A 25,255-nucleotide genomic window follows, 5' to 3' on the forward strand; every position below is an offset into this window, starting at 1 on the left:
AAACAAAAAACAACAAAAAGTCCATCTGACGGAGTTGACACAGAACTGAAGGTGGTGACAAACTAGTGAGTAAAATTAAAAACTTGATACATGTGAAGTAATGCAATTTACGTAAAATGTATTAAAATGAATTAATTGCACATTTAAGTGAGATTTGATAACAATTTCACTGAAAGAATTACAAAAACCCTGATGGAGTTGACAAAATGCCAAACTACCTCAATTTAAATGATGTTATTCTGAAGGAGGCCATATTGTAGCTCATCATGTCCATGAAATCTTTACAGTTTACCAGAATTAAGCTGTTATTTCACAAAATTTCATCAAAGTTTTGTAAATTGTCAGTTATGGAGTTGACACATCATGGTTGTGACAAGCAACTTAGGAATAAAACAGAAGAAAAAACTAAAGAATAACATAAGCTAACCGGAGCTAACTAGCCCTCCTAGCAAAGGAAGAGAAAAGACAACGTCATGGGGTCCTCAGAAGTTCTGGTGCCCCCCAATAATGCCTGATTTTTTTACATTCTTTTCATTTCTTACGGTGTTGACAAAAACTAAGGACAAATTTCAACGGAGTTGGAAAATATATAAAAATTATTTTTAATTCAATTCATCGATACTTTTATAATTATTTATATGACTACTTATACTTAACTGTCATAATATATAATTTAAGTATTTCTTTAATTGTTTTAAACTATTATAATGTGTTGAGTTCTGCTCCTGGACAAGGGATTTTACAGGTATCATCCACTGACTACAATGTTTAAAATAAAAAAAATATTCAGCAAACACAAGAAAAATATACATTTTTGTGCTCACATGACCCAGGTTAGTTTAGTCAGATATTTGAAAAAAATATATTTTGTGTATATTTTATTCAAATCTGGTGCTTTATCCATAGGACCTGTTTTGTCCCTATTCTCAAGAATCACTGACTTGTGAAATGTTTGTGGAGCCCTCACATCAATAGTCATCGATCAGAACAACAATATCCCTCAGTGCTGAGGCATCTTCTGCTGTTTTGGTTGAGCAAAGTAGGAGGGACGACCGCTCCAAGATGGCCGTCGTATTTCCTGCGCCGGAGCAGCCAATGTGGGGTCTACTCTTAGATCCCGCATATACATATATATGTAAGTATAAACATACATACATATAAACATATATCTAGGACCAAACTATAGCAGGAGCAACAACTGTCTCACGGATATAACGTCACACATGAGACAGACTTAAACTACAGTGCCACCTGCAGGACACTTTTAAAAGTACTTCAGACAAACAGGAAATAAACATGACTTCACTGTAGAAATTTTGACTTATTAACTTCACCTGGCTACACATACGGGTATATATATATATATATATATATATATATATATATATATATATATATATATATATATATATATATATATATATATATATATATATATATATATATATATATATATATATATATATATATATATATATAATATAAAATATTTATAAAATATATATATAAAATATTTATTTATTTTATATATTAATCCGATCTGTGTTCTTCAGACTGTCATGAACAGATCAGATAGGGGTCACATAAAGTTTGACTTACTTCAGGCTTAGGGGGTAAATATTCTAAGGAAAACAACAAAAGGATTGAGTCATTCATACCACTTTTAAAAACTCAACCAGTTGATCTTTAAGAAGAAAACGTTTATTGGAGTACATGGATATAGACATATGAAGCTCAGATGCCATCAAGGGACAATTTTTTTGATATAAAGCAGATAGGAAGCCAACTTTGACTATATACAAAAATGGCAATTTTTTCACAACAAACCCAAACCCAGCAGTTAAACCAGTTTCTATTAGCAGTAGCACGTCTTCTAGAGCTCTTCTATTATGTTTTTTTCTTTTTCATACTTTCAAGCAAAAGAAAGAAATGAATTGCTGAGTCCAAAATTATTCATACCCCATGGCAAATTTAGATTAAGTTGTACTTTTACTAACATGTTTCTAACTGACAGGAAGTAGAATTAATATTCCCAGTGGCCTGTTGGTAGAATGTCATAGAGAATTTGTGGAGGTGAGCTAAAGACTAAGGTGATGCCAATGAGGCCGTCAAAACCTCACAGACCTGGAACTCAACATAAAAGATACATTTTCAAAATATCAAAATCTGGTCAGAAATTTGAAGAAGAGTTTGATTATTGTAGTGCCAGGATTTCCCCCACTCATAACTGGGGAGAAAATGTTGTTTAACATGCCATTTTTCTTAAAATCTAAATAAAATACATTATATTTTTCAAATGATCTTTTGCATTATTTTATCATTTGAGAGACACCCGTCTCTTTTGTTATCAGAAATAAACTTCCTTGTAAAGTAAACAGGGATATTCCAGGGGTATGAATAATGTTGAACTTAATTGTAAGATGTTTGGTTAAATCCAAGTTGGGACTAACAGTTCATGGTTCATCCTTCTTTCTCTTCCTCTGCTAATTTTCCATCAGCCTGTCCACTCCAGGGAGACTCCACTCACTTCTTTCTCCTCCAGACTGCCCTGGAGCTTGGGGGACAAATATTTGTTGAATTATTTCAACAAATATTTTAAGGACACTCGCTATATGCTGGGTCATTTCTGTTCCCTTAAGATACAAATACCTAGGATTTCAACTCTACCTTTTTTAGGATGTTTGCTTTCAGAGAGGGATTGGTCAGACCCACAGAATCCTCCGATTCGACCTTCATCTTCGATGCCTGCTTTACTTCTAGTGGTAGATGGGATGGGGAAAAAACAGCTTTATTAAAGATAATTCATTTGACTGAATACCATTTTTCCTTATTGAATGCATCATTTTATGTCTCAGAAGGTCAGTAAAAGACTCACCAGGGGGGAGGCTGTAGCAGACAAAAGGTAATCTTGTTTCACAGGACAAGAACCTCCATTTCACTGATCTCTGAACAGACGTGGCACCACATATGATTCTCATTGAGCCGATTTTATTCCCAACGTTATCCCAGCTGCTGAATTGGAAACTGCTACCATCAGACCAAGAAAACTGTTTATCTCTAAACAGACCAATCCATGTTAAGGTTTTATTTGTCAGGTTATTGATGCTGTTGTTTTCTTCATTGGTACTGACAGTGGCCAGGTCTGTGTAGCTCTCCCTGCAATACTTCTGGGCACTTATCCAGTCGGTTAGTTTATTAACAAAAACAAATGTATGAGCTGGACGTGTTCCTGTAACAAGGAAGGATGGAGGACAGAAGTGATTACAGTTTTGTATGCTATTATAATATTTTTAGACCTAAATGTCATGCTTGGTATAATTACCCTTGTAACAGACAAAAGGTAACTTGCTGCTGCATTCTGTATCCCACCATAACCCATTCTGGTAAATGGTTACACAGAACTGATTGGCTCCAATGAAATCAGGGTCATAATTTGAAGTGTCCCAGTTCCTGTAGTCAGCCCCACTGCTGCTGAAGCCATCAGACCACTTCCAGTTGACTTCATTGTACAGACCAATCCTGACATCTGAGCTGTGACCAGCAGAATCGAGTGTTCTCTTAAGCTCAACGTTTTCAGTACTGCTGTTAATGGAGGCCAGGTCTGTATGTTTTTGTCTGCAGTAAGTTAGAGCTTCACTCCAAGTGGATGACTGGTTGACAAAGTGGTACTGACGGCAGGTAGAGAGGCTGAGCCACCCTGGAGGAAAATACATTACATTCTTGAAAATGAAATGTGCTTTGAAACCAGCAATCTAAATCTACTTATTCCTTAATGAGAGAGCAAATCAAATATAATCATATTAAAATATTTCATCTACCTGCGAGAAACAGGAGTCCCACCAAGATCCTCTCCATCGTCGGGCATCTGTAGACTGGAAAAAACCCTGGAGCTCTCAAAATAAAAAGGCTCCTCTTTTATTGTTTATGCAAATGTTTACTAGGAAATCCATTTTGTGCTCTGAATAGAAATGTGAAATTAACATAAAATCTGAAATTTGATATCAGTGTTTTTAAGCCACCCTGAAATGGATGGAAGAAAACAACAGAGAATAACTGTTTTTGCATTTTGATATTACAAAAGTAAATTTGGCTTATGGAAACATGCCAGTTTCGAAAGCACACCGGTTTTTTAAATAAAAAGCTTTGGAGGTAGGACAAGGTGTTTTGTTTGGCTGTATTGAAATTAGTTTATTTCACAAAACTGTCACATGAGCAACAACCGGATGTTGTCACTGGTGCAAACCATGAAGAAGATGACAGAAAGTAGCTGGAGGATGATAGCATGACATGTTCTGCTTGTCTGCAGACAGGTGCTTGTCTGTGTGACCGGATCCTTTCTGCGTGGTGCTGGTTGTTGAGTGAACAGGCCATGACATGATTTATCTTTTAAAAGGATGATTCTCGGTTTATTTCTGACGAGAATAACAAAGACAAAACAATCATGTTATAGACTGCCCGCTCCAAGTCCTACACAAAACAAAATATAACAAAAATGAACTTATTAGATCTAGAAATCGAATGTATTTAGATGATAAATAAACAGCACACACCTCTCCCGCAGGACGACATGACAAAAGGGGAGGGTCTAAGGGGCGCAAACAATTTAAAGACAATACCACAGAAGAAGAAATATAAAGGAGGGGCTTCCAATCTTAAAGTAAAACGGTTAAAACAATGACAGTTATTTTCAGTCATATAAGGAACAATACAAATAACCAAAGAAAGACATTTTGTGTAATGATAACAAAAGGGAAATACAACCAGGTCTGCAACTACTGCAGACAAATGCTAGTTGCAGACAAGGCAACTACTGCCTTTTTTTCTATATTCAAACTTTTCTTTTTTCTGCCTTTCCTCCTTCCTTTGTTCTCTCCCTTCTTTCCTTCCTAGTCTTTTCTGTCTCTCTTCTCTATTCTTCTTTATCCATCCAATCCATCCATTTTCTTACAGGAGGGTTCATGGTGCATATCTCCAGTTGTCAAAGGGTGAGAGGCAGGGTCACCCTGGACAGGTCGCCAGTCCATCACAGGCCAGCAGGACAAACAACCACACACACACACACACACACACACACTCACACCGAAGGAGAATTTTAGAGAGACCAATTAACCTGACAGTGATGTTTTTGGACTGTGGGAGGAAGCCGGATCAAGTAGACCCACTCATGCACAGGAAGAACATGCAAACTACATGCAGAAAGACCCCAGGCTGGGAATCAAACACAGAACCTTCTTGCAGCAAGGCAACAGCTCTACCAACTGCACCACTGTGCAGCCCCCTTTTCTTCTTCATGACCTTTGTAATTCTTGTTCCGTATCTTTTGCTTTTTTCTGTCCTAGTGCAAGTTCTTGTTCTTCCTGTCCTTCTTTCCTTCCATTTTTAGTGTCTTCCATCACTGTTAAACCTCACCTATCTAAAAACAGTTCTGTCTGTACAACAAGGCTTACAGTGTTCATATTTTAAGTAAATGTTTCCATGGAACATGCAATATTTAATTTTCGAACAGCCTTGCTCTCGAACAGTCTGTGCTCTGTCACAGTGCGCAGACAAATTTGACATGTAAATAAAAGTCAGATGAGGATGAACCACACTTCTTTATATCATCACAGCTAACCATTCTAAAAACAGCAGCAGTTGTTATGACTCATGATCTTTGGATGTTATGTTTGTAGAAAAGTCTACAGCTTATCTAAATCTACATTACACTTATCTGGGTTCTTTGGACTTTATTACTCTAAGTACTAGTCAACCCAGATGTGACACTGCACATTATGTTTCTCAGGAAATGCCCAATTTAATTCCTAACATTATTGAGTGCCGTCAAACGAAACCTTTATGTGATTCCAACTTTGACCTACAGTCTCCAGTTCATGTTCCACACTGTGTGGAACATGAGCCATTTGGTTATGGTGTAGTGTACCATGTATTCCTTTCCTGCTAGCATCTTTCACCCTGTTGAGAGATGCTGGATTGTTTCTTTGGCGTCTTCACACAATCTGCAAATGGGTTCTTGTCTGATCTGGTAGATCTAGGTCTCTATTGCTCTGGTGCTCAAGAGCTTAACCTATTTTGTCATATTTAGTCCCTCTGTGTTGTCCTCTCTAGCTATTGGTAGGATTTGGTCATCTCAGCAGCTTCAGGTTGTTGGATCAATCCAATAATATCAATAATATTGACACCAAGTTGGTGTCGGTACTGGATTGATGCTAGCTTGGTAAGATGGATACTGTAGCTTCAGATTCCCTCTTGAAATTTTGCTTTGTTTTTTGGATTGTAGTTTGTCAATTCTACCATAAAAAATATTTACTTTTGATTTGGTCTCAATTGATCCTTTGTTTTAACTTTGGTTAGTTAGGAAAAATTCACATAAATCATGTTAATAATGTTATGAACGTGTTTTGTATACACCTACAAAAACACCAAAAGGTCAGAAGTTTATTATTATTATATTAAACTTAAATGAAAAGTATAGAGATCAGAATTGCTTTCAACAATAGTGGCCATGTATTTACAAGGCTTTGGGTCGATATCAGGATATGTAATATCACACACCTCTTATCTCAACCACTTCAGTCAGTTTTTCTCAAATGGTAAATTGCTTCTCTGTCATTAGCAAATTTAGCAGCATGTACACTAGCATGATTGACAAAGCTAAGACCCTCCTCCTGGCTCTGATTGGTTGGTTTTGACCAGAAGCGGTCCATTTCTGTAGACGGCAACAGTAGCGCTGGGAGAAGGTTGATTTTTTTCAGATTATGTGTTTCATATTATACTGACAGGACATGGTGACAGTTTAAAAAAATATGTAAAAAAACAAAAACAAAACAACAACAACAAAAAAACATTTACTTCAACTGCAGCTTTAAATTATCTGTCAGTTCTTCCATGCACCCTTCACTTCTTTCTCTCTTGTCTCCCTGTTTTTCTTTATTCATTCTTCCTTTGTGTCTTTCATTTCTTCCCTTTCTCATATTTCCTTCTCTCCTTGTGTCCTCTGTCAGACCTTTACATTTCATGTATCTATATTTGGATTTATGGAAATTATGGATTACATGGAATATGTTTTCTAATTTTATCAACACTCAAGCCCTGTTGGGATGAAAACTGCAGTGCTATGAGACATGCTTTCGAGTTTTGGTTGTCATTTGGATTCTTTCTTTGATTATTTCCTTGTTTATTATTTTTCTTTATTTTGCTCTTGGCATGTTCTGTTTGTTCTTCTGTGTTTTATTGCTGCTAGTAAAGTGTGGTAAGAGTTTGGTTTCTTTGTTCATTCTTTTGTTCTATTCTTCCTGCATCTGGATTTTCATAGATTAGTTTTCTTCCCTTCTTTTTGGGTTGTACTTGGTTTAATTCTTAGTGCAGCTCTTTTGTGGTTCTCATTCACTTTCCCTCAGTTTGCCAGGTTCCTCCCTTCCACAGCTGTTCACCTGATTTCCTCATCTGCACCCAGCGCTGGTCTCCACTCCCTTTGATTAAACCAACCTGGGATTTAATAACAATCTAAGTGTTTATCATGTTTTTTTAATAACATATCAAACAAACCAGCTTAAATATTTGGAGTCCGTTTAAACCTTTAATGTTTGAACAGACTTCAAACACTTTATTGTGAGTAATTATTGGTCAATTTATTGCCAAATGGGTGTTTTCCAGAATTGTAACCTCTATTGTTGCTTTTCATATCTACAAAATGCGTTATGAGTGTTTTTAAAAAAACTGCAGCAGCGTAATCTGCTGCGTCTCTTACTGGCTGATTCATTCTGGCACAAAAGAGGAAGTGGCTGTGGAAGATGCACAGAAAGGGAGGCAGAGGTGGGGCAAAAAATGAAGATGTTTATTAAGACAAAAAGCAACATTTTTCAACTTTCAAGGTCCAAACGTCTAAAAAAAAGTCAACCAAAGCTATAAACAAAACAAAAGAAATCCAAGGACCAAAACAGAAATGATTTGAGGTCAGAATTACAGAAGCAGACCGGAGCAGCATCACTTGAGATAAAACAGAATTGATGAACTGATCAAGAAACATATGAGGATGGAAGCAACTGAGAATTCAATCACAGAGCAGAGACAGAGGGAAAGACTCAAAACCAGCAGGAGACCAAGAAACTGTGAAAAAAGAAACAGAAAGTAAAGAGAACGCAGAACAGGAAGAACCTGTCGAACACAGGAAGCTACTAATAAGAAACCTAAAGATAACTTGGGATGCAAAAAATGTACCACCCAAATATGATAAACAATATGCAAGACATAAACACCGTCTCCATCACAGACATCACTTCTTATGACATGACCTCTATATTCTATTATACACATTATATCCTTTACGTCAATTAATAAATCAATCAGTCAAGTTTATATGCATAACACATTTCATCAACATGGCAGTTCAAAGAGCTTTACATCATGAAAACATAAAAAAAACAATCAGAAAGACATTATATAATCAACAGTTATTAAAGCCAAAAATACACATTACATTTTGCCAAGTGCCATCATTAAAATCATCACTACACAGTGGACATGTTGGGTGAAGCTCCATTTATTGTAGTTCAAAAGCAACTGAGCAAGTGGGCTTTTAGTCTAGTTTTAAAGGAACTCAGTGTTTCGGCTGTTTACAGTTTTCTGGAAGTTTGTTCCAGATTTGAAGCACATAGAAGCTGAAAGCAAGAAGCAGCATTTGTATTTGTATTTTGGACTTGGCAAATAGAAAAAAGGAACATGTCAGTCCCTGATCCTCCGTCTCACAGAAACACTCTCTGTATGCAAACAGAATGTCCACATCATTAGCATTAGCACTAGCATTAGCTTACATGAAATGATTAACAAAGTTGCCCAACATACTAGTTTTACATAAATCTAACTTGAAGGAAAGACAATATCATTATTCGTTTATTGTTAGTAAATTATTTGCTTCTGGTCATTATATTGTTAAACTTGTTTCCAGATGCATACAGCTGAGTTAGTGTCATTACGTTCAAGACACCAAACTCTTATCATTTCAATGGGATAAAATAAAAATACCCAAACTGTATCGCCTCTCTTCACCTGTTCACACTGATGTGTGAACAGCTATTTCTATTCAAATGGCTGTTTGCAAAACTGAAAATGTTCCTGTTTGTTTGCAGGCCGAGCAGAAAGTGGAACATTATTTTCGGCTGAGGTTGAATATTCAGCAGCAGGATTCGGTTCTGCTGTGAAACACCATGCAACAAAACACACACTGCTCTCAGAACAACGTTTAGAACATGCAGATGATTTCATTGAAATAAAACTATCTGTAAAAAAAAAAAAAAAAAAGGACTCCTCAGCTGAAGTCAGACATTTCCACTTGATCTTTATTAACTATGTACAGACTAAAGAGAGTTGTTGATTTCTACGTTATTTTGAGGTATCACAAAAAAAGGGGGGATGGCTACACATGCACTCCACACTTTTGGGAATTTAATTTTAGGAACTGTGGTAGCTGACATGTTCCTCACATCAACTATGAAAATGTTTTTTTTCTTTTTCTTTTTTTTTGACAAAGCTGTGAGCCAAAAAATCTCAGAATTTAAATCTGCTTCTGTAGGTCAGGTGATGTGTCATGAAAACAACTTTTACCTATTTTGACACACACACACACACAAAGAAAAAAAAAAGTATATATATATATATATATATATATATATATATATATATATATATATATATATATATATATATATATATATATATATATATATATATATATATGTGTGTGTGTGTGTGTTTATGTCTTTAATTTATTAATTCAGACAGGAAGCTGAAAAGGCATCAGTGTCGCTGCTTGCTGCAGTTCCATTTCCTCTTCAACTCACACAGCTCTTCAAATCTGGTGGAAACACGTCTCTGTACATCAGAATGCTGGTTTAAAAATACATTGTGTGACAGTTAAAAGAAATGATTCGATGCTAAATCCAACTTACAGAAAATAACTGAGGTAGATTCACCTCAGTCTGATGTGGACGTGTCCAAATCATCACCTGGGAAACAGAGACAGAAAACAATGATGATAATGATGATGTTGATGATGATGAGCTGCATTATGAGAGCTCAGAAATTTCATTTAACACATTCTGATCTAATTGTGTCGATACATAGTGATGTAAGAAACACTGAAGATACCATGAATTCTTTAAAGGATTACCTCTCTGGAGTCTGTTGACTTTAACAAGCAGAACAACGACGACGTTCACAAGTAAAACATTCAGGACTCTGAGAGTCAACGTGATTAGCTTTGTGTTGAAATCAGTGTTTTCTGCAACAACAGACACAACAAAAAACATTAATTATTATTAATGATGGCTTCTGATAGAATCGACAAGGGGTTTGAAAAGATTCTTACTTTGTTTCTCTGCATCCTCATAAAACGCCTCTGTGTCTTTAAATAAAATACAGTAAAGGGATTGGCTGAGAGAAATGGAAATGTTGGAAGAATTTGAGAACAATTGAGAAATATCTTCTTACCTTTTACATGTAAATGTATCACATTGAAAGCTATGGATTTATTTTTTTTAACACCATAGAAATACAGTCCAGCATCAGAAAGATTCACTTTTTTGATTTTAAGAGAGATGGTGGAGCTGTTGGAGCTCATGTTAAACTTTTCCTTCTGAAATCCGTCACAGTTTTTAACACTGCCAGGGTCATCATTAATCAGGACACAGATACAGTTAGCCTTGTTCTTCTCTCCCAGTCTGAACCAGTAGGATAATCCACTGGAATTCTTTCTACACTCCAGTGTCACATCGTCACCTGGCTGGACCTTCACCATCTGAGACCCAGAGACGAAAACAGAACCTGAAACATCAGACAGAGGACTTACTTTCACCTTGAAAAAAGCTTTTGAATTCCTTTTAAATAAATGAAACACATTCTCCTTTCTTTGCCAGTTGTGAATCCATCCATTATTAATCCAGCGTCAGAACTTACAAAAGCTGCAGTAAAGTAAAGCTGGTATAAAGGTGCAGTTCTTCATGGTGTGTTGACTGCAGCAATGCAGCGTCCGCTAATGAGCGCTGCTCCACTCAGAGCGCTGCAAACACCAGGAGGTGTGGACTTTGTTTTTTTCCTTTCGTCATTTCTTCTTTTGGTTGAGCTGAACACGTTGGCTACAATGACTGGTGTTGCAATAAAGAAAAAGAAAAAAAAAAGTTCTCACACTGAGTGAGTGTTAATCTATATGTCAGACCAGGTGTGATTCCAAAACTAGTGGTGGGACGCGATTAAGATATTTTAATCTAGTTACGTGCAGAATCTATAATTAATTAATAGCAAGTAATCTGTATCTGATCTGTAGAAACAAAAATAGTTAATAATTACACCGATCGGTGGCTTCTTATATCTATAAGCGGTTTAAAAATAATTCTTACTCTGTGCCTCTGTGTCATCATAAAATATATTTATCTCTTTAAATAAAGTTCAGGAAAATGATATTTACAACTATTACATGAAGTCATAAATCTGTCAAATTGTGATCCACTCAAGTGAAACTGGTGTAAAGGTGCAGTTCTTTTTTTTTTATCTTGACTGCAGCCTGACTGTGTTGCAGTAACTGCTGCTCCTACTGTGGTTTTGACATTTATTCCTGTCATGATTAAAGTGAATACATCAGGTCTTTGCAAACATAAAATAAAAACAATGTGTGCTAATAGCTAACACACTGAGATCAAGGTATTCATGACTCCCAAATGGCCCTCATCCTCTTCTGTAGATTTGCACATTTCACACCAAAATATGTTCATTTCTTGGACACTGGGATCATTTTTTGTCCTATTTTATTTCCAATTTTATTGCTTTCATTAGTTTCCTTTTATATGTCAATCATTTTTTTCTCATTTAATTGTTTTTTTTAATTTACTGTTAGTTTTTTAAGTTATACATTAATTTATTTATTTTATTGAGTTGTCAAATAATTTTAATTTTTTATTTTTAGCACATTTGGGAGCATGGTACTGACCACGGATTCAGCTGCTATGAAAAAAAAGAAGCAAATCTACCTTAAATATTACTAGAAAGCACATCTGTTGTGTAAAAAATACTTTCAATTTAGTCTCTCAGGGTTTGTAAAAATGATCCTTTTTGAAAAGTAAAGCATTCCTAACAACTTAGCAGGTCATATTTATCAGCACTAACGTAGTTTCAATAAGCAACAAGCACATTCGTCACAAAGTTATAATAAACCACTTTCTGATTCCTAATATAAACTCAGACATGCACACAGTGAAGGATGTTGGTCTCTCTGCTATTTATTGACGGTTCAGTTTCACATCAGCTTCTCTGTGCTGCAGTTCTTCTCTATCTGGTGGCGGCGTACACGACGTCTGGCTCCACCTCTCTCCTTCTCTTTCCACCTTTCTCGAAGCTGACCGAGGCGTAGGTCAGCTCGTGAGAGCCAGGGTTCTGGAAACACAACCAGAGCGTTTATTACCGTACACCTTGCGCAATCAAAGACAAAAATAAATCAAACATGTGATGCTCAGCCAAGCGACGCAAAGTGTTAAAGCTGTAGTCACCTCATTTTGACGCGAGTTTCCATCCTGAGTGTTAACTGAGTGAGAGACAGAAAACATATTTTTATGCATAAAGTTTGACAGTGAACTGTAAAAGTATTTAAACAAAGCGTCAACACACAATATGAGATTGTAATTCCTGAAGAATTTTAAAATATACTATTAGAAAGAAGAGCATAATTGTAACGTGGGAAGAAGAGAGTTCTAATTTTTCTTTTTTTTTACCCAAAATACCATAGATATGCAATAATAGGGTTGATTGTCACACTTTTTACTTTCATCTAACTTCCAAAAAAAATTAATAAAAAGAATGCAATACTTTGTCAAATCCATTTCAATGTGGATTGACACACTTAAAATATCTTGCCGGAACAGAGTAACCTGAATTATTAATCAGAAGACACGCACCGCCAAATATGGGCTGTGAATGTATGAGGATTATATTTATATATGATCAAAGGAGTGAAATAGAAGAACTGAGATACTTCATTTCAGGGGCATCAGTACAAATGTGGCTCGCAACATGCAGGAAAGATGAAAACTGATCAAACTTATATATTCCTTAAGAAGCTAAAGAGGATTTTTGTGTTTCCAGTTTTACATAAGCAGACTTTTAGTACGATTATCTCAAATTTAGATTAATCGCCTGGTAAAAAGGCCATTACTCTAAAACATGTCACAACAATTAAAAACTGATACACAGCCATTCAAAGGTAATATTATTAATGTTACCTTTACGATGTTTAATGACTTTGACACACAGGAAGATGATGACAATGATTAGGAGACAATTCGAACAGTAGAGAGCCACACTTATCAGGAACAAGTTTACATCAGGTTCTTCTGCAACAAAAAGCGACTGATTAGATCAGAACGTGGCTTAATGTCTGTAAAGAGTTAAAAAAAATCTTACTTTGTTTCTCTGCGTCCTCATAAAACACCTTTGTGTCTTTAAATAAAATACAGTAAAGGGATTGGCTGAGAGAAATGGAAATGTTGGAAGAATTTGAGAAAAAATGAGAAATATTTTCTTACCTTTTACATGTAAATGTATCACACTGAAAGCTATGGATTTATCTTTTTTAACTCCACAGAAATACAGTCCAGCATCAGAAAGATTCACTTTTTTGATTTTAAGAGAGACGGTGGAGCTGTTGGAGCTCATGTTAAACTTTTCCTTCTGAAATCCGTCACAGTTTTTAACACTGCCAGGGTCATCATTAATCAGGACACAGATACAGTTAGCCTTGTTCTTCTCTCCCAGTCTGAACCAGTAGGATAATCCACTGGAATTCTTTCTACACTCCAGTGTCACATCGTCACCTGGCTGGACCTTCACCGTCTGAGACCCAGAGACTAAAACAGAACCTGAAACGTCAGACAGAGGACTTACTTTCACCTTGAAAAAAGCTTTTGAATTCCTTTTAAATAAATGAAACACATTCTCCTTTCTTTGCTAGTTGTGAATCCATCCATTATTAATCCAGCGTCAGAACTTACAAAAGCTGCAGTAAAGTAAAGCTGGTATAAAGGTGCAGTTCTTCATGGTGTGTTGACTGCAGCAATGCAGCGTCCGCTAATGAGCGCTGCTCCACTCAGAGCGCTGCAAACACCAGGAGGTGTGGACTTTGTTTTTTTCCTTTCGTCATTTCTTCTTTTGGTTGAGCTGAACACGTTGGCTACAGGGATGTTGCAAAAGGAAAACATTGAATGTTTCGTTAAATCTGCTAATCTTACCAAATAAGTTTCCCAGGCATCTTATTAAGCAACATCATGTTTTAGAAATGTAGGTCATTACAAAATATTATTCATAGCATAATTGTTATAACTGGGGTCTTTCTGCATGGAGTTTGCATGTTCTCCCTGTGCATGGTGGGTCCTCTCCGGGTACTCCAGCTTCCTCCCACAGTCCAAAAACATGACTGTCAGGTTAATTGGTCTCTCTAATTTCTCGTTAGGTGTGTGTGTGCGTGGTTGTTTGTCCTGTCTCTTTGTGTACCCCGCCTCTCGCCCGAAATGTTCACTAGAAATAGGCACCAGCAACCCTCCCTACCCCACTAGGGACAAGGGTCTACAGAAAACTGATGGATAGATGAAAATGCAACATAATTGTGTATTTTATGCTATGTTTCTGCTTTGATCGCATAATCAAAACATTTTCTCAACTTTAGAGCAACCTGGTGTTTGCTCCGTTCCTTGAGTTTAAAAGCCTCCAACACCTTGAAACTTGTTGAATAGAGTTATTTCTATTTTAGCTGATGAGCTTTGAGCGGCCCATTGATAAATAAACGTATGCTTAAGTTTGATCATTTTGATTGTTTTTAAATCTTGATTCTCTTGTAGACAAAGTAGTTTATTTTCTTTCGCATCTATCAAACCTCCTGTTGAATCAGTTTCTAGGCTCAGTTGCAGTGAAGTGGAACATGTTTGGTCCTGAATCCGACTCGTATCCAGTAATTTGAATGTGATTCCGGACAGAACTACCAAATGGTTTTGATGTTACTTTGATATCACTTTTGTTATATCTCTGCACTGGCAGGAGGTGCTATTGTGCGTTCACACTAAACACGTTTAAAGCATCAGGCACGTGTGGTTTATAGTCAAAGTCTATTGTGGAGGCTCCTCAGGGGCCTGTTGAGGCACATTTCTAGCATCTAGCGCGGCGGGATTTGAAACGTTTGGAGTGCTTTGAGCATTTGATAGGTCAAGCGTGTCCAACGTGTCCAATGCTCCACATAAACTTGAATATAAACCAGATGCGCCTGATGCTCAAAACTCATTTGGTGTGAACGCATCAACAGGGTTTCAGTGTCTTTTGCAGTTTTCTGAAAATTTGTTCTAGATTTGAGGTGTTAAGGAACTGAATGTGGCTTCTCCATATTTGGTTCTGGTTCTGCAGAGTAGAACCAGAAGACATGAGAGGTCTGTTGATACAATAACATCAGATCTTTAATTTATTGCGATGCTAAGCCATTCAGTGATTTATAAACTAACACGGGGGGTTAATTTGGAACCACAAACAGTTCCCACTGAGATCAGATATTTGCACCATTTTATAAATAATGTGAACAATCATGCAAAAAGAAAAAAAAAATCTGAATCTGAGAGAGCAATCACAGAACATGGGATGATGGTGTAAATGTTAATAGGAGTTTGTCCTGTAGTTGGTTGGTTGCTGGTTCGATTCCCTCACTGTCCGCCTTTGTTGTTGTGTCTTTGGGCAAGACACTTAGCACACCTTGCTGGCTGGTGGTGGACAGAGGGCCTGGTGATGCTGGTGCATGGCTGCCTCGCCTCTGTCACACAGCCGTGGCTACAGCCAGTGGCTTCCCATAATCACCCCCTTTACGAATGGGTTGAATAACTGAATGTAGTGTTAAGGGGTTCAAGACCTCTGGACTTGATAAAGTACTGCACAAGCCATTTACCACTGTTACCAACAGAGACAGGAGGAATGACTCAGGAGACTGAGAAACTCAGAAACTATAAGAAAACAGAGAACAGGAAGAGCCAGCAGGCCATGTCAACGCTGCCGCTTCACATCGTCAGCGTCAGAGATCAGTTCTTTTATCGTGACCTCGATTTTTACTTTACACATCACCTCCTTTAACAACTTGAAATGCAAGAAACGTAACCACCAAAACATGGTAAACAATGTCCAACACACTTTTTGATTGACAGAAAGCCCATCCTCAACATGTAATTTGTCTTGTATTGCCCATAATATACTTTTAAGACTTTCATGTTTGTATTGTTGGGTTAAACTTGTTAGCTGAGTTGGTGTCATTTCATTACGGTTAAGATGCCAAGATGTTCTCATTGATATGAAAAATACAAATCATCAGCCTGTACTTCCTCTATTCAACTTCTCACCCCGATGGTCTTTGAACAGCTATTTCTGTAAAAATGGTTGTTCACTAAGCTGAACATGTACATGTGTGTTTCCAGCCAGTGGTGGCAGACCGCTGTGACCAAGCATTGAGTCGTCATTTTCCATCGTGGTTGAATCTTTGGTTCTGCTGTGAAACGCCATGCATCAAAACACACAGAGCTCTCAGGGCAGAGTTAGACTCATCTTTTAAAAATATACTGATGGCTTAATTAAATTTAAGAAGTTACTTAGCACGTTACCATAAAAGATCTGTAATGAAATCTCTCTGAAATTAGACTTTTCTACTGAATTACATTTGCGGTAGAACTCATTCAGCATATGTGAAATACAGGGGAAATGTATTTTTATTTTGTTTTACCAAAAGTAATTTGTTCCTACTAAACCCTTTAATTTACATGTACAGTGCCTTACAAACATCTCTTCCTGGAAACAAGTGTCTTTACATGGTAAAGATGAACTGAGAGCAGGCTACGGTTGTCCGAAGTCTCTGCAGTTGTTTTTGTGCTGTGACCGCAGAGCGAAGAGGTGAGAAAATAGAAGTTTCCATGACTGTCAGAACAATTATGGCCCGCTCTTCTAAACAGAGATATGAAGACAGCTAAATAAATGCTTGACAGCAACACTTATTTGTTCCTTCACAGCCATTCTCACTTATTTCTATGAATTATGTTATTCATTTGTTGCCTGTCTTTGGCAGTTCATTCTTTTGTTTTTAGTTGATTCTGTTACTATTTATTGTTAGATCCTTGTTTGTGTTTCTCCTCCGCTCCTCTTAAGCCAGGGGTGCCCAAAATAGGTCCTCGAGGGCACGTTTTAGTTCTCTCCCTGGTGGTAGCAACAACCTTTTCAGCATGTCGATGTTCTCCTTAGGTCCTCTAATGAGCCATCATTGGATCCAGGTCCGTTAAACCAGGGAGAGAACTAAAACATGCAGGATGCCGGCCCTCCAGGACCGACTTTGGACACTCCTGTCTTAAGCCATTACCTCCTCTCTCTCTCCCTCAGCCTGCCTACCCGGTCTCCACTCTCAGCTGCGTCCTGTTTCTTAACAGCCACCTGTTCTCTGTCATGTAATCAAAGCTCCTCACAATCCTAATTTTCTGTCACTCACTGCTGGATTTTTCCACTGACCTGTCTCTCCTGTGTGTTCCTTTTGTATGTCTTCAGTTTTGTTATTAAGGACTTTAAACATGACCTTTAAACGTGACCCTTGTCTGCACTCTGTTCCACCCTCAAACTCGCCGTTCTCGACAAAAATCTCTCGCCACTGACCATCATTTCTCACTGATGTGAACTTGAAAACATGTAAACTTGAAAACATGTGATCCCACACTCGTGTAAAACTGATGCTTCATAGTGGGGGGAAAAAACTGTACATCTATTTGTCCATATGATAGATGATCTCATATGATTTTTTTTTAATGAAAACAACCTTCTAAGCAAAAATAAATAAATAAAAAGCAAGGCACACTGGAAATTCAAATATTTATTTTTAATTTATTTATTAAAATAAGGAGACACTCCAACCCTTGAAAGTTTGACAAAACCTTCCCAGAGGGAGCAGTAAAGGAACAAACCACCAATTTTTACACTTTATTACTTTGATGATTAAACAGGTTATTGCATGACTTTTCCAAAACAATTTTTTATCAGGAAATCTGTCAATAATTCAGAACTAAGTTCAGGTGAAGTTCTGAAGACCGTATAGCAGTAGCATTTAAACCCAACAGATACCAAACTTTTGATTTGAAACAAAAATTATTTATTAATTATACTCATGAAGCTTCAAACTAAAAAAACTGCATCATGAAGATCTCCATACCATCTTCCTGTCTGTGTGCTCACAGCAAAAGACTGTTTCTACCAAACCAAAGTGACATCACACAGGCAAAAATATGACTTCTGCTTAGAGTTTTTACCTAAACAGTAAATTAAAAAGTTTTCTGTTCCACTCTGGGCAGCGGTTCAGTTCCTGTTCCAGTGTTTCTTGGAGGTTGCGTACATGACCTCCGGCTCCGGCGGCGCTCTTCTCCTCTTCCTCTTCTTCTCAGCCTCTGCAGGGCGGCTCTGTTCAGTCGAGTCAGGAATCTGTGAGCCGCATCGAGAAAATGTCACTTAGAAAGCGTACTTTGTAGTTTGAAAATGAAAACGTGCGGGAGAAACTTTAGACTGATATTCACCTGATGCTGATGATGATCTGTGTCTCCATCTGCAGCTGAGGAACAGACAGAAACATATGGTAGTTATGTCACTAATCACACAATGTTGAGCTACTGCAGACTGTCTTCTCCTGAATCATACACATATATTTAATGTAAAAAATGTTCAACGATAATGTACATAAACGGGAGAGTGCTCTGAATTCTGTGCAGGATTTTAAAAGAATGCAGAGTATAAAAGGTACTGCCTTTTCTAAGTTATGCTCTTCTGACTGTTACCTTTTTGAATTTTCATCACTTGAATGATCAGAATGATGACGATGATGAGGAGCACAACGATCCCGGAACCAGGAATGACAAACAGCATCATGTAGTTTGGCTTTTCTGCAACAAACATAAAATCAGCATGGAAAAAATAAATTTTCCCTAAAGAAGCCAAAATAATAGAGCAACATAAAGTGAAGTGTTCTCACCGATTACATGTAAATGTTGCACAGTGAGCTTCAGCTCTCCACTCTTGTAACGTCCACAAATATATATTCCAGTGTCTGAGATATTTACACGTTTAATTATGAGTGAAACATTGGAGAAGTTTACGGTCATTTCAAATGATTTTCTATCAAATCCTTCACAGTAATCAATGATTCTACGATCTCCATTAATCACAGAGATACAACTGGTGTTGGTTTGATTAATCACTCTCAACCAGAACGTCACTGAACCATGCTGGAACATGTCGGCGCTCTGCAGTGTGACATCTTCACCTGGATGAACTGTCAGGATCTCAGACCCAGAAACTGAACCAGACGTCCAACCTGAAACAAAAGGAAACAAGTTATTCAGTCTGAATTAGAGCAGAAAATAAATAAAGTCCAGAATAATGCATTCTGCTGAAGCTGCAGACATTATGATGCATTTATAGTCATTAAGCAGTCAGTGCTTACAGAAGCTGTAAAGCGCAGCTGCTATCAGGACAGAGTTCTTCATTTCCTGTTGACTGCAGCAAAGAACCGAGAGCCAATGAGGCTGCTGCAGAGAGAGAAGGAATAAAAAGTGTCAAAGTTTTTTTCTAAGGTTTCTGCTTATGTTGCTGGACCTGCCCCCATCAGGCAAGGCAGGAAGAGACGTTTGTGTGTTTGACACCATTCATGTACAGTCGGTGTAATTCAAAGAGCTTCACAGGAACACAAACGAACAGAGATAAAACACATTAAAGTGTAACCAACCTCAGTGTGAACGCAGCTTGAAAAATTCAAAGTGGGTGGCGCGAAGCCGAGGAGAAAGAGTTTAGCTGGGAAAAGGTCCTGATGAAAGATGCACTGTTACCAACTTATCTACTTTGTTGCTACATTTAGTAATTTTTTATTTTTTATTTTTCCAAAAAAGCAAAAGTTGAGAAACGCTATCGATCAGTTCTCTCCATGTGCTTCTTACTCGCCACCACTAGGGGCAGTGTGTCGGGGTCAGATGGTTTAATAACAGCACTAAGCCCAACCGTTGTAACCAATAGGAAGGTTCAACTACAGTAGCCACTTTCTAACCTAAGGAGGTTGATATTGAGGCAGGTTTAGGCTACGTTTTGCAGAACGAAACGAATTTCCGCAAAAATGTCAACATGAAGATGGAACACTAAATTTATTTTTTTTAAAGGTTTTATTGGCTCTAGTGGCCTTTATTTGATAGTGAATTGACAGGAAAGTGGATAATGAGAGAAGAGGAAGACATGCGGGAAAGGTCGTCAGGCTAGGACTCAAACCTGCGACAGTCGTGTCGAGGACTAAGGCCTCCATATGTGGGTTGTGCTTAACCTCTGCACCACCACAGCACAACCAGGAACCCTAAATTTAGACAGTTTACCAACATAACATTTTAGATTAGTTAGACTTTAAAGAATGAAGCATATCTATGAAGCAGGAGTCATTTAACACAGTGAATCTTCAAATCAGGAAGGTGTGGGTTTGATTTCATCTTCCTGCTCTCTCAAGTGTCAGTGTGCTTTGTGCTGTGTTATGGTGTAAATTATTATCATTACTATTACTATTTTTAACTTCATTTTCTTTTAAACACCATTGACAGCTTTTGGATTTTCCACGTTGTGAGATTTTGAAGTACATTCATATAAAAAGCCAATAAACTCGGTGTACAGTTTTTGTTGTATTACTGAGAAAGAAAGAAAATCAGGGCCTTCATGTGGTGAATATGCACGTTGTTCCTGTTCATGCATTGGTTACATCATTTTTAACTGCCCTTGGCTGTGAGCATGAACATGTCAGCCATTTGTCAGGAACAGAAGCAGAACCCAGCTAATTAGTCTGAGTCTTTCCTTTTTTGACTTTAAAACACAACACCAACATCTTTATATTTTTTTATACCAGACTCACGCTTTGCATTAAAAGCAGTCCAGTTTCAATGCAGAACCAAAGACGAACTGTAAGAAGCGTCGCCATGGTGGAAAATGACAAGTGAAACCAAACTCGTTGCTCTCCACAAACAAACAAAGCTCGGTCAGGCCTGCCTACTTCTGCTTTTCCTGGACGAGCCCTGCTGGTGACACTGCTGCTGTCGAAAAGGTGTCATGTCTGAGACGCTGAGCAGAACAGCACCAACAACTGTCTCATCTCTCACAGAGTTAAATTTAACTTCCTCAGGCTGTCCTTCCTCTTTTTGACTTGCACATTAATGAGTGAGAGCAGCTTCTTCAAAGTACAAATGTACGGGTTTATTTCTACGTTTGGAGCTCGATGTCATTTTTCTCTCTGGTGACATTTTTAGCTGTAGCTCTTCAGTCATCCTCCTGGCATCTGAAACCGTTCATTTTCTCATAAGCAAAACCAACAATGAACTGATATGAATTTGCTCAGCCTCTGTTTTTGACACATACCACAAGGGCAAATGTGAAAAATCCAACGAACAGCAATCACTGCATAAACAAATTAAATGACACCCTTGCAGGTAACAGCTGCCGTAAGATGTTTGTGATGATTTAGAATCAGTTTTTTTTTTTTTTTTTTTACATCTTTGGAGAAAGTTTAGCCAACTCTTGCTGAATTGTTATATTAGGCCAAATGGACGTTTCTAAAAGCATGAGCAGCTCCTTCATGTGAATGCCACAGCAGCTTATTTAGATTTTGGCCCAGATTTAGACTAGGCCGCTTCAAAACCTTTCGTTAGTTTTCATTTTTATGCCACGTAGTTAATGTGGCGCTGCCGTCCTGCACCCAAAGATAAGTCAGCTTGAGTTTGAAACTATGAACTGTTGATCAGACGTTCACCTTCAGACTTAGTGATCAATGCAGACTAGGTAAATCCCTCGTGTCTTTAAGTATATAGTTAATTTAAATGTGTTAACCATATGTTGGAGTGGAGTTTGTGTTAAAAAAAACTAATAATACCAAAAAGCAACACATGGTTTAGACAGTTTAATTTATTATGACTTTTAAAAAACATTCAAAAGAAGAGAGAGTGATGTTAACCCTGTGTGATTCTCCATTGTTTTCATTTATTTCAGTCATTTGCAATCTACAGAAATCATGAATCATAAAGTATCTGACAGGTTCTTCCGTTGCTTATTTACACAAATCATTGTAGTTATATCTATGGACATGTGTTTCATAGGATTTTGATCAAGACAGCAGATTAATGAGCCGTTTTTGCTCCAGCTTCTTCCTCAGGGCAGGCAATGGGAATCATAGATAGTATTAACTCTTACAACGCTTGTTGTACAGTTTTCGTAAATACATGCAGCATCCTGTAGATGGAATCAGAATCAAAAAAATAAAAAAAGTCACAAAAAAGTGATGGTGTAAAATGGTTAAAGGTGAACTAGATGCTGTATTTACCTCATCCTGATCTGGATTTCTGCTGGAATCATCAGCTGAGAAACAGAAACAGAAACAACAGAGGAATGAGATGAAAGTCTTTCTGCAGTCAGACACAATTTAATGTTTGGAATTTTCAAGATCCAATGAGAAAAGAGACATTAGAAAACAATCAAGTCTGCAGGATTTTTGATCAAAGATGCGAAAAATTTCTCAATTTCCTATAAGACTCTAAATATTAAGTGAAGTAAAAAGCACTTTATTTTAGAAAAATTATAGGCTTTTTATCTCATTCACAATTAAAGTCACAAGTTAGCTATTTTAACAAGTTTACCAAGCCTGTAAACAGAATACACACAGAACACACACGGTTCACATAACACACACATGTACACACACACACACACCCACACACCTGCACACACACACACACACCCACACACATGCACACACACACCCACACACATGCACACGCACACACCCATGCCTGAGCATATGGATACAGTTCCAAGTTTCACCACTATGCCCTATAACGGTTTAAATAGTAAAAAAAATAAATAAATAAATAAATAAGTCAAGTCACTAGTTTGGCAGTATTTTGGACATTTAAAACAGTAAAACTAGCCAATAATTATTGATGTTGAGTGATGTGAGATGCTTACGTTGTGATGCAACCTGCTATTGCATTGGAGCAACAGTTTGGTTACATTAAAACCAAACCCGTTCACAGCTCAGTTGTTACACTTCAATGTGTCTTATCCTTCTGACAGGAACGATCTGTGGTCTGTTCGCTCACACACTTTTTCAATTCAATGCCAGGTTTGTTATTCTTTTTATTTCTATTGTTATTATTTTTAGAATATTTTCACTGTAGAGAAAATATTTTGGTAGGTAAATTATGTCAAATCATTTGCAGGAAATGACTTGACATAACTGAGACCATTTACATGTTGTAAATGTTTTTCTAATGATACATTATTGTATATTTAGGTATGCAGTGGGTTAGTAAGACTACTGACATAAACACACACAAAAAAATCGATGAATAATAAAGCCTGACATTTTTTCAGCGTTACCTTTCTTAGATTTCGTAGCTTTACAAACCAAACAGACGATGATGAGGATGATGATGATGACAATCAAGAGACCATTCGCAGCACAGAGTAGAAAAATGATTAGGAGAGTTTTGAATTCAGGTGTTTTTTCTGAAAAAAAAAATAAGAAAATGTTGATTTAAAGTATTCTAAGCAAAATGTGTCTTATTAAAGAATAACCATGACTAATAAAGCCAAATGATTCTTACCTTGACTCTCAGTTTCTCCTTCAAATTCCTCAGTGCCTTTTAAAGATGAAAGGAACATGCAAGATTATAAAGGAACAACAAAAAAATAAAACCTTGTCTCTTTAAAAAAACTTTCTCACCGTTCACATGTAACTGAGTCGCAGTGAAAAGTCGATGTTGTTTGGTAGCAAATCCACAGAAATACAGTCCAGAGTCAGAAACGTTCAGCTGATTTATTCTGAGAACTGATGTGGACGAGTTGGACCAAATGTTAAATGATCCACTTTTAAATTCATCACAGTATCTGGTTGATCCTGACAAACTGACAGAGATACAACTGATCCTGGTTCTGTTTACTAATCTGAACCAGAACAACGGAGGACCAGAATGTTTGTTACAGAGCAGATTGACGTTTTCACCTGGCAGAACAGACACTGTCTGAGAAACAACAGAGATCCAGCCTGAAACATTAGAAACCAGAGATTTATGACCAAAAAAACACCATTTCCTGAGCAATACTTACAAATTATGCTAAATGTTAAAGTTATTAATGCATTTGAAGAGATCAAATAATAAAACTTACAGCAGCTGAAGAGAACAGCTCCTATAAAGACAAAGTTCTTCATGTTGAGTTGACTGAAGTGACGAGACGTCAGGAAGCTGTTAGCAGAAGTAAAATCATAATATAAAAAGATTATGATGCTGACTGGACGGCCCACTGTGAAGCTTTCTGAAAAATAACCACAAAAGTCTAATTGTGGTTACCTTCATCTGGGTTGATGACAGGGGAGGGGCATCATGTCAGGGGGAGGGGCATCATGAGAGGGGCAGGGGTAAGTACTGCAGGAAGTACTTTCTCCAGCATTTTGTTTTCGTTGTTTAGGTTTCTGCTTACATATGGGTTTTTTTAGTTGTTGTTGTTGTTGTTTGTTTGCCATTTTCTTTTCTTTTTTTTAGTTTATTCCTTTATATTAGTACCTTTATGCAATGATTATCATTTGTGAATTTGGTCTTGGTTCTTGTTTGTTTATGTTTCTTTCTGTTTATTGTTTGATAGTTTCAGGTTTTCTTCCTTCCTTCCTTCTTGTCGACCTGCTTCTCGTCCCAGCTGTTCTCCGTCACCTCATTCTCTCTTGCCTGCGCTCTTCCTCAGCTGTTCCCACTTCTCTCTGATTATCTTCTCAGATTGTTTCATTTCCACCTCAGCCTCAGTATAGAGAGCAGAAACCAGATGTTTACATACATTGAAGAAAAAGTCACACCTTTTTCCTCACTGTCTGAAGTTACATGAAGTTAAAATCTCTTGGGTAGGTCAGTTAGAATTACCAAAATTATTTCTATTTGCTTACATTTGCCAATATTTACATTACATTCTTTCCTCTGGTTGGTACTGTTGTTGGCTACTGCAGCAAAATAACCCAACAACATGACGCTGCCACCTCCGTACTCAACAGTTAAAATGATGTTCCTGTAGTTCGCATGTTTCATCCAAACGTAACGATGGTCGTCATGGCTATACCGTTTGAGTTTTTGTCAGACCACAGGACATGCTGTAACTGCTTCCAAGCATTTTC

General features: G+C 37.3%; 2 protein-coding genes, 1 long non-coding RNA gene and 1 pseudogene across 4 annotated transcripts; all 4 read right to left on the bottom strand.

Annotated features, from left to right (window-relative positions):
- Positions 1-1,683: 1,683 nt before the first annotated feature.
- Positions 1,684-3,865, bottom strand: LOC148153886 (C-type lectin lectoxin-Lei1-like; annotated as a pseudogene). Its single transcript, XR_015766207.1, has 5 exons — positions 3,819-3,865; positions 3,370-3,531; positions 2,876-3,276; positions 2,668-2,756; positions 1,684-2,554 (listed from the first exon to the last, which is right to left on the bottom strand). The product of XR_015766207.1 is annotated as a C-type lectin lectoxin-Lei1-like (transcript).
- An 8,381-nt stretch (positions 3,866-12,246) lies between these two features.
- Positions 12,247-14,179, bottom strand: LOC148153887 (uncharacterized). Its single transcript, XM_088016070.1, has 6 exons — positions 14,031-14,179; positions 13,566-13,898; positions 13,444-13,479; positions 13,263-13,373; positions 12,534-12,568; positions 12,247-12,420 (listed from the first exon to the last, which is right to left on the bottom strand). The coding sequence occupies exons 1-6, from the start codon at positions 14,074-14,076 to the stop codon at positions 12,316-12,318; spliced, it is 666 nt and encodes a 221-aa protein (XP_087872196.1). The 5' UTR covers positions 14,077-14,179; the 3' UTR covers positions 12,247-12,315.
- Positions 14,180-17,899: 3,720 nt separating this feature from the next.
- Positions 17,900-19,791, bottom strand: LOC106910576 (uncharacterized). The gene is made up of 5 exons (XM_014977246.2): positions 19,526-19,791; positions 19,055-19,396; positions 18,861-18,965; positions 18,603-18,637; positions 17,900-18,510 (listed from the first exon to the last, which is right to left on the bottom strand). Exons 1-5 carry the CDS (start codon positions 19,566-19,568, stop codon positions 18,388-18,390), a joined length of 648 nt encoding a protein of 215 aa, XP_014832732.2. The 5' UTR covers positions 19,569-19,791; the 3' UTR covers positions 17,900-18,387.
- A 2,196-nt stretch (positions 19,792-21,987) lies between these two features.
- On the bottom strand, positions 21,988-25,138 carry LOC106910578 (uncharacterized). The gene is made up of 6 exons (XR_015766182.1): positions 24,265-25,138; positions 23,822-24,142; positions 23,703-23,738; positions 23,476-23,604; positions 22,421-22,455; positions 21,988-22,329 (listed from the first exon to the last, which is right to left on the bottom strand). It is a non-coding gene; the product is annotated as an uncharacterized LOC106910578 (long non-coding RNA).
- Positions 25,139-25,255: the final 117 nt, after the last annotated feature.

The sequence above is a fragment of the Poecilia mexicana genome, unplaced genomic scaffold, assembly GCF_051168715.1.
Source record: "Poecilia mexicana isolate PSO_F unplaced genomic scaffold, ASM5116871v1 scaffold_18, whole genome shotgun sequence".
NCBI classification, from domain to species: Eukaryota; Metazoa; Chordata; class Actinopteri; order Cyprinodontiformes; family Poeciliidae; genus Poecilia; species Poecilia mexicana.

Coding starts and splice junctions, on each gene's coding strand:
- LOC148153887 (XM_088016070.1), bottom strand. CDS start 14,076: ATGAAGAACTGCACCTTTATACCAGCTTTACTTTACTGCAGCTTTT. Junction 13,480..13,565: donor GATACATTTACATGTAAAAG/GTAAGAAAATAT, acceptor TTTTATTTAAAG/ACACAAAGGTGTTTTATGAG. Junction 13,374..13,443: donor TGAGGACGCAGAGAAACAAA/GTAAGATTTTTT, acceptor TTTTTGTTGCAG/AAGAACCTGATGTAAACTTG.
- LOC106910576 (XM_014977246.2), bottom strand. CDS start 19,568: ATGAAGAACTCTGTCCTGATAGCAGCTGCGCTTTACAGCTTCT. Junction 19,397..19,525: donor AGCTGCGCTTTACAGCTTCT/GTAAGCACTGAC, acceptor CTTTTGTTTCAG/GTTGGACGTCTGGTTCAGTT. Junction 18,511..18,602: donor CAGATCATCATCAGCATCAG/GTGAATATCAGT, acceptor TGCGGCTCACAG/ATTCCTGACTCGACTGAACA.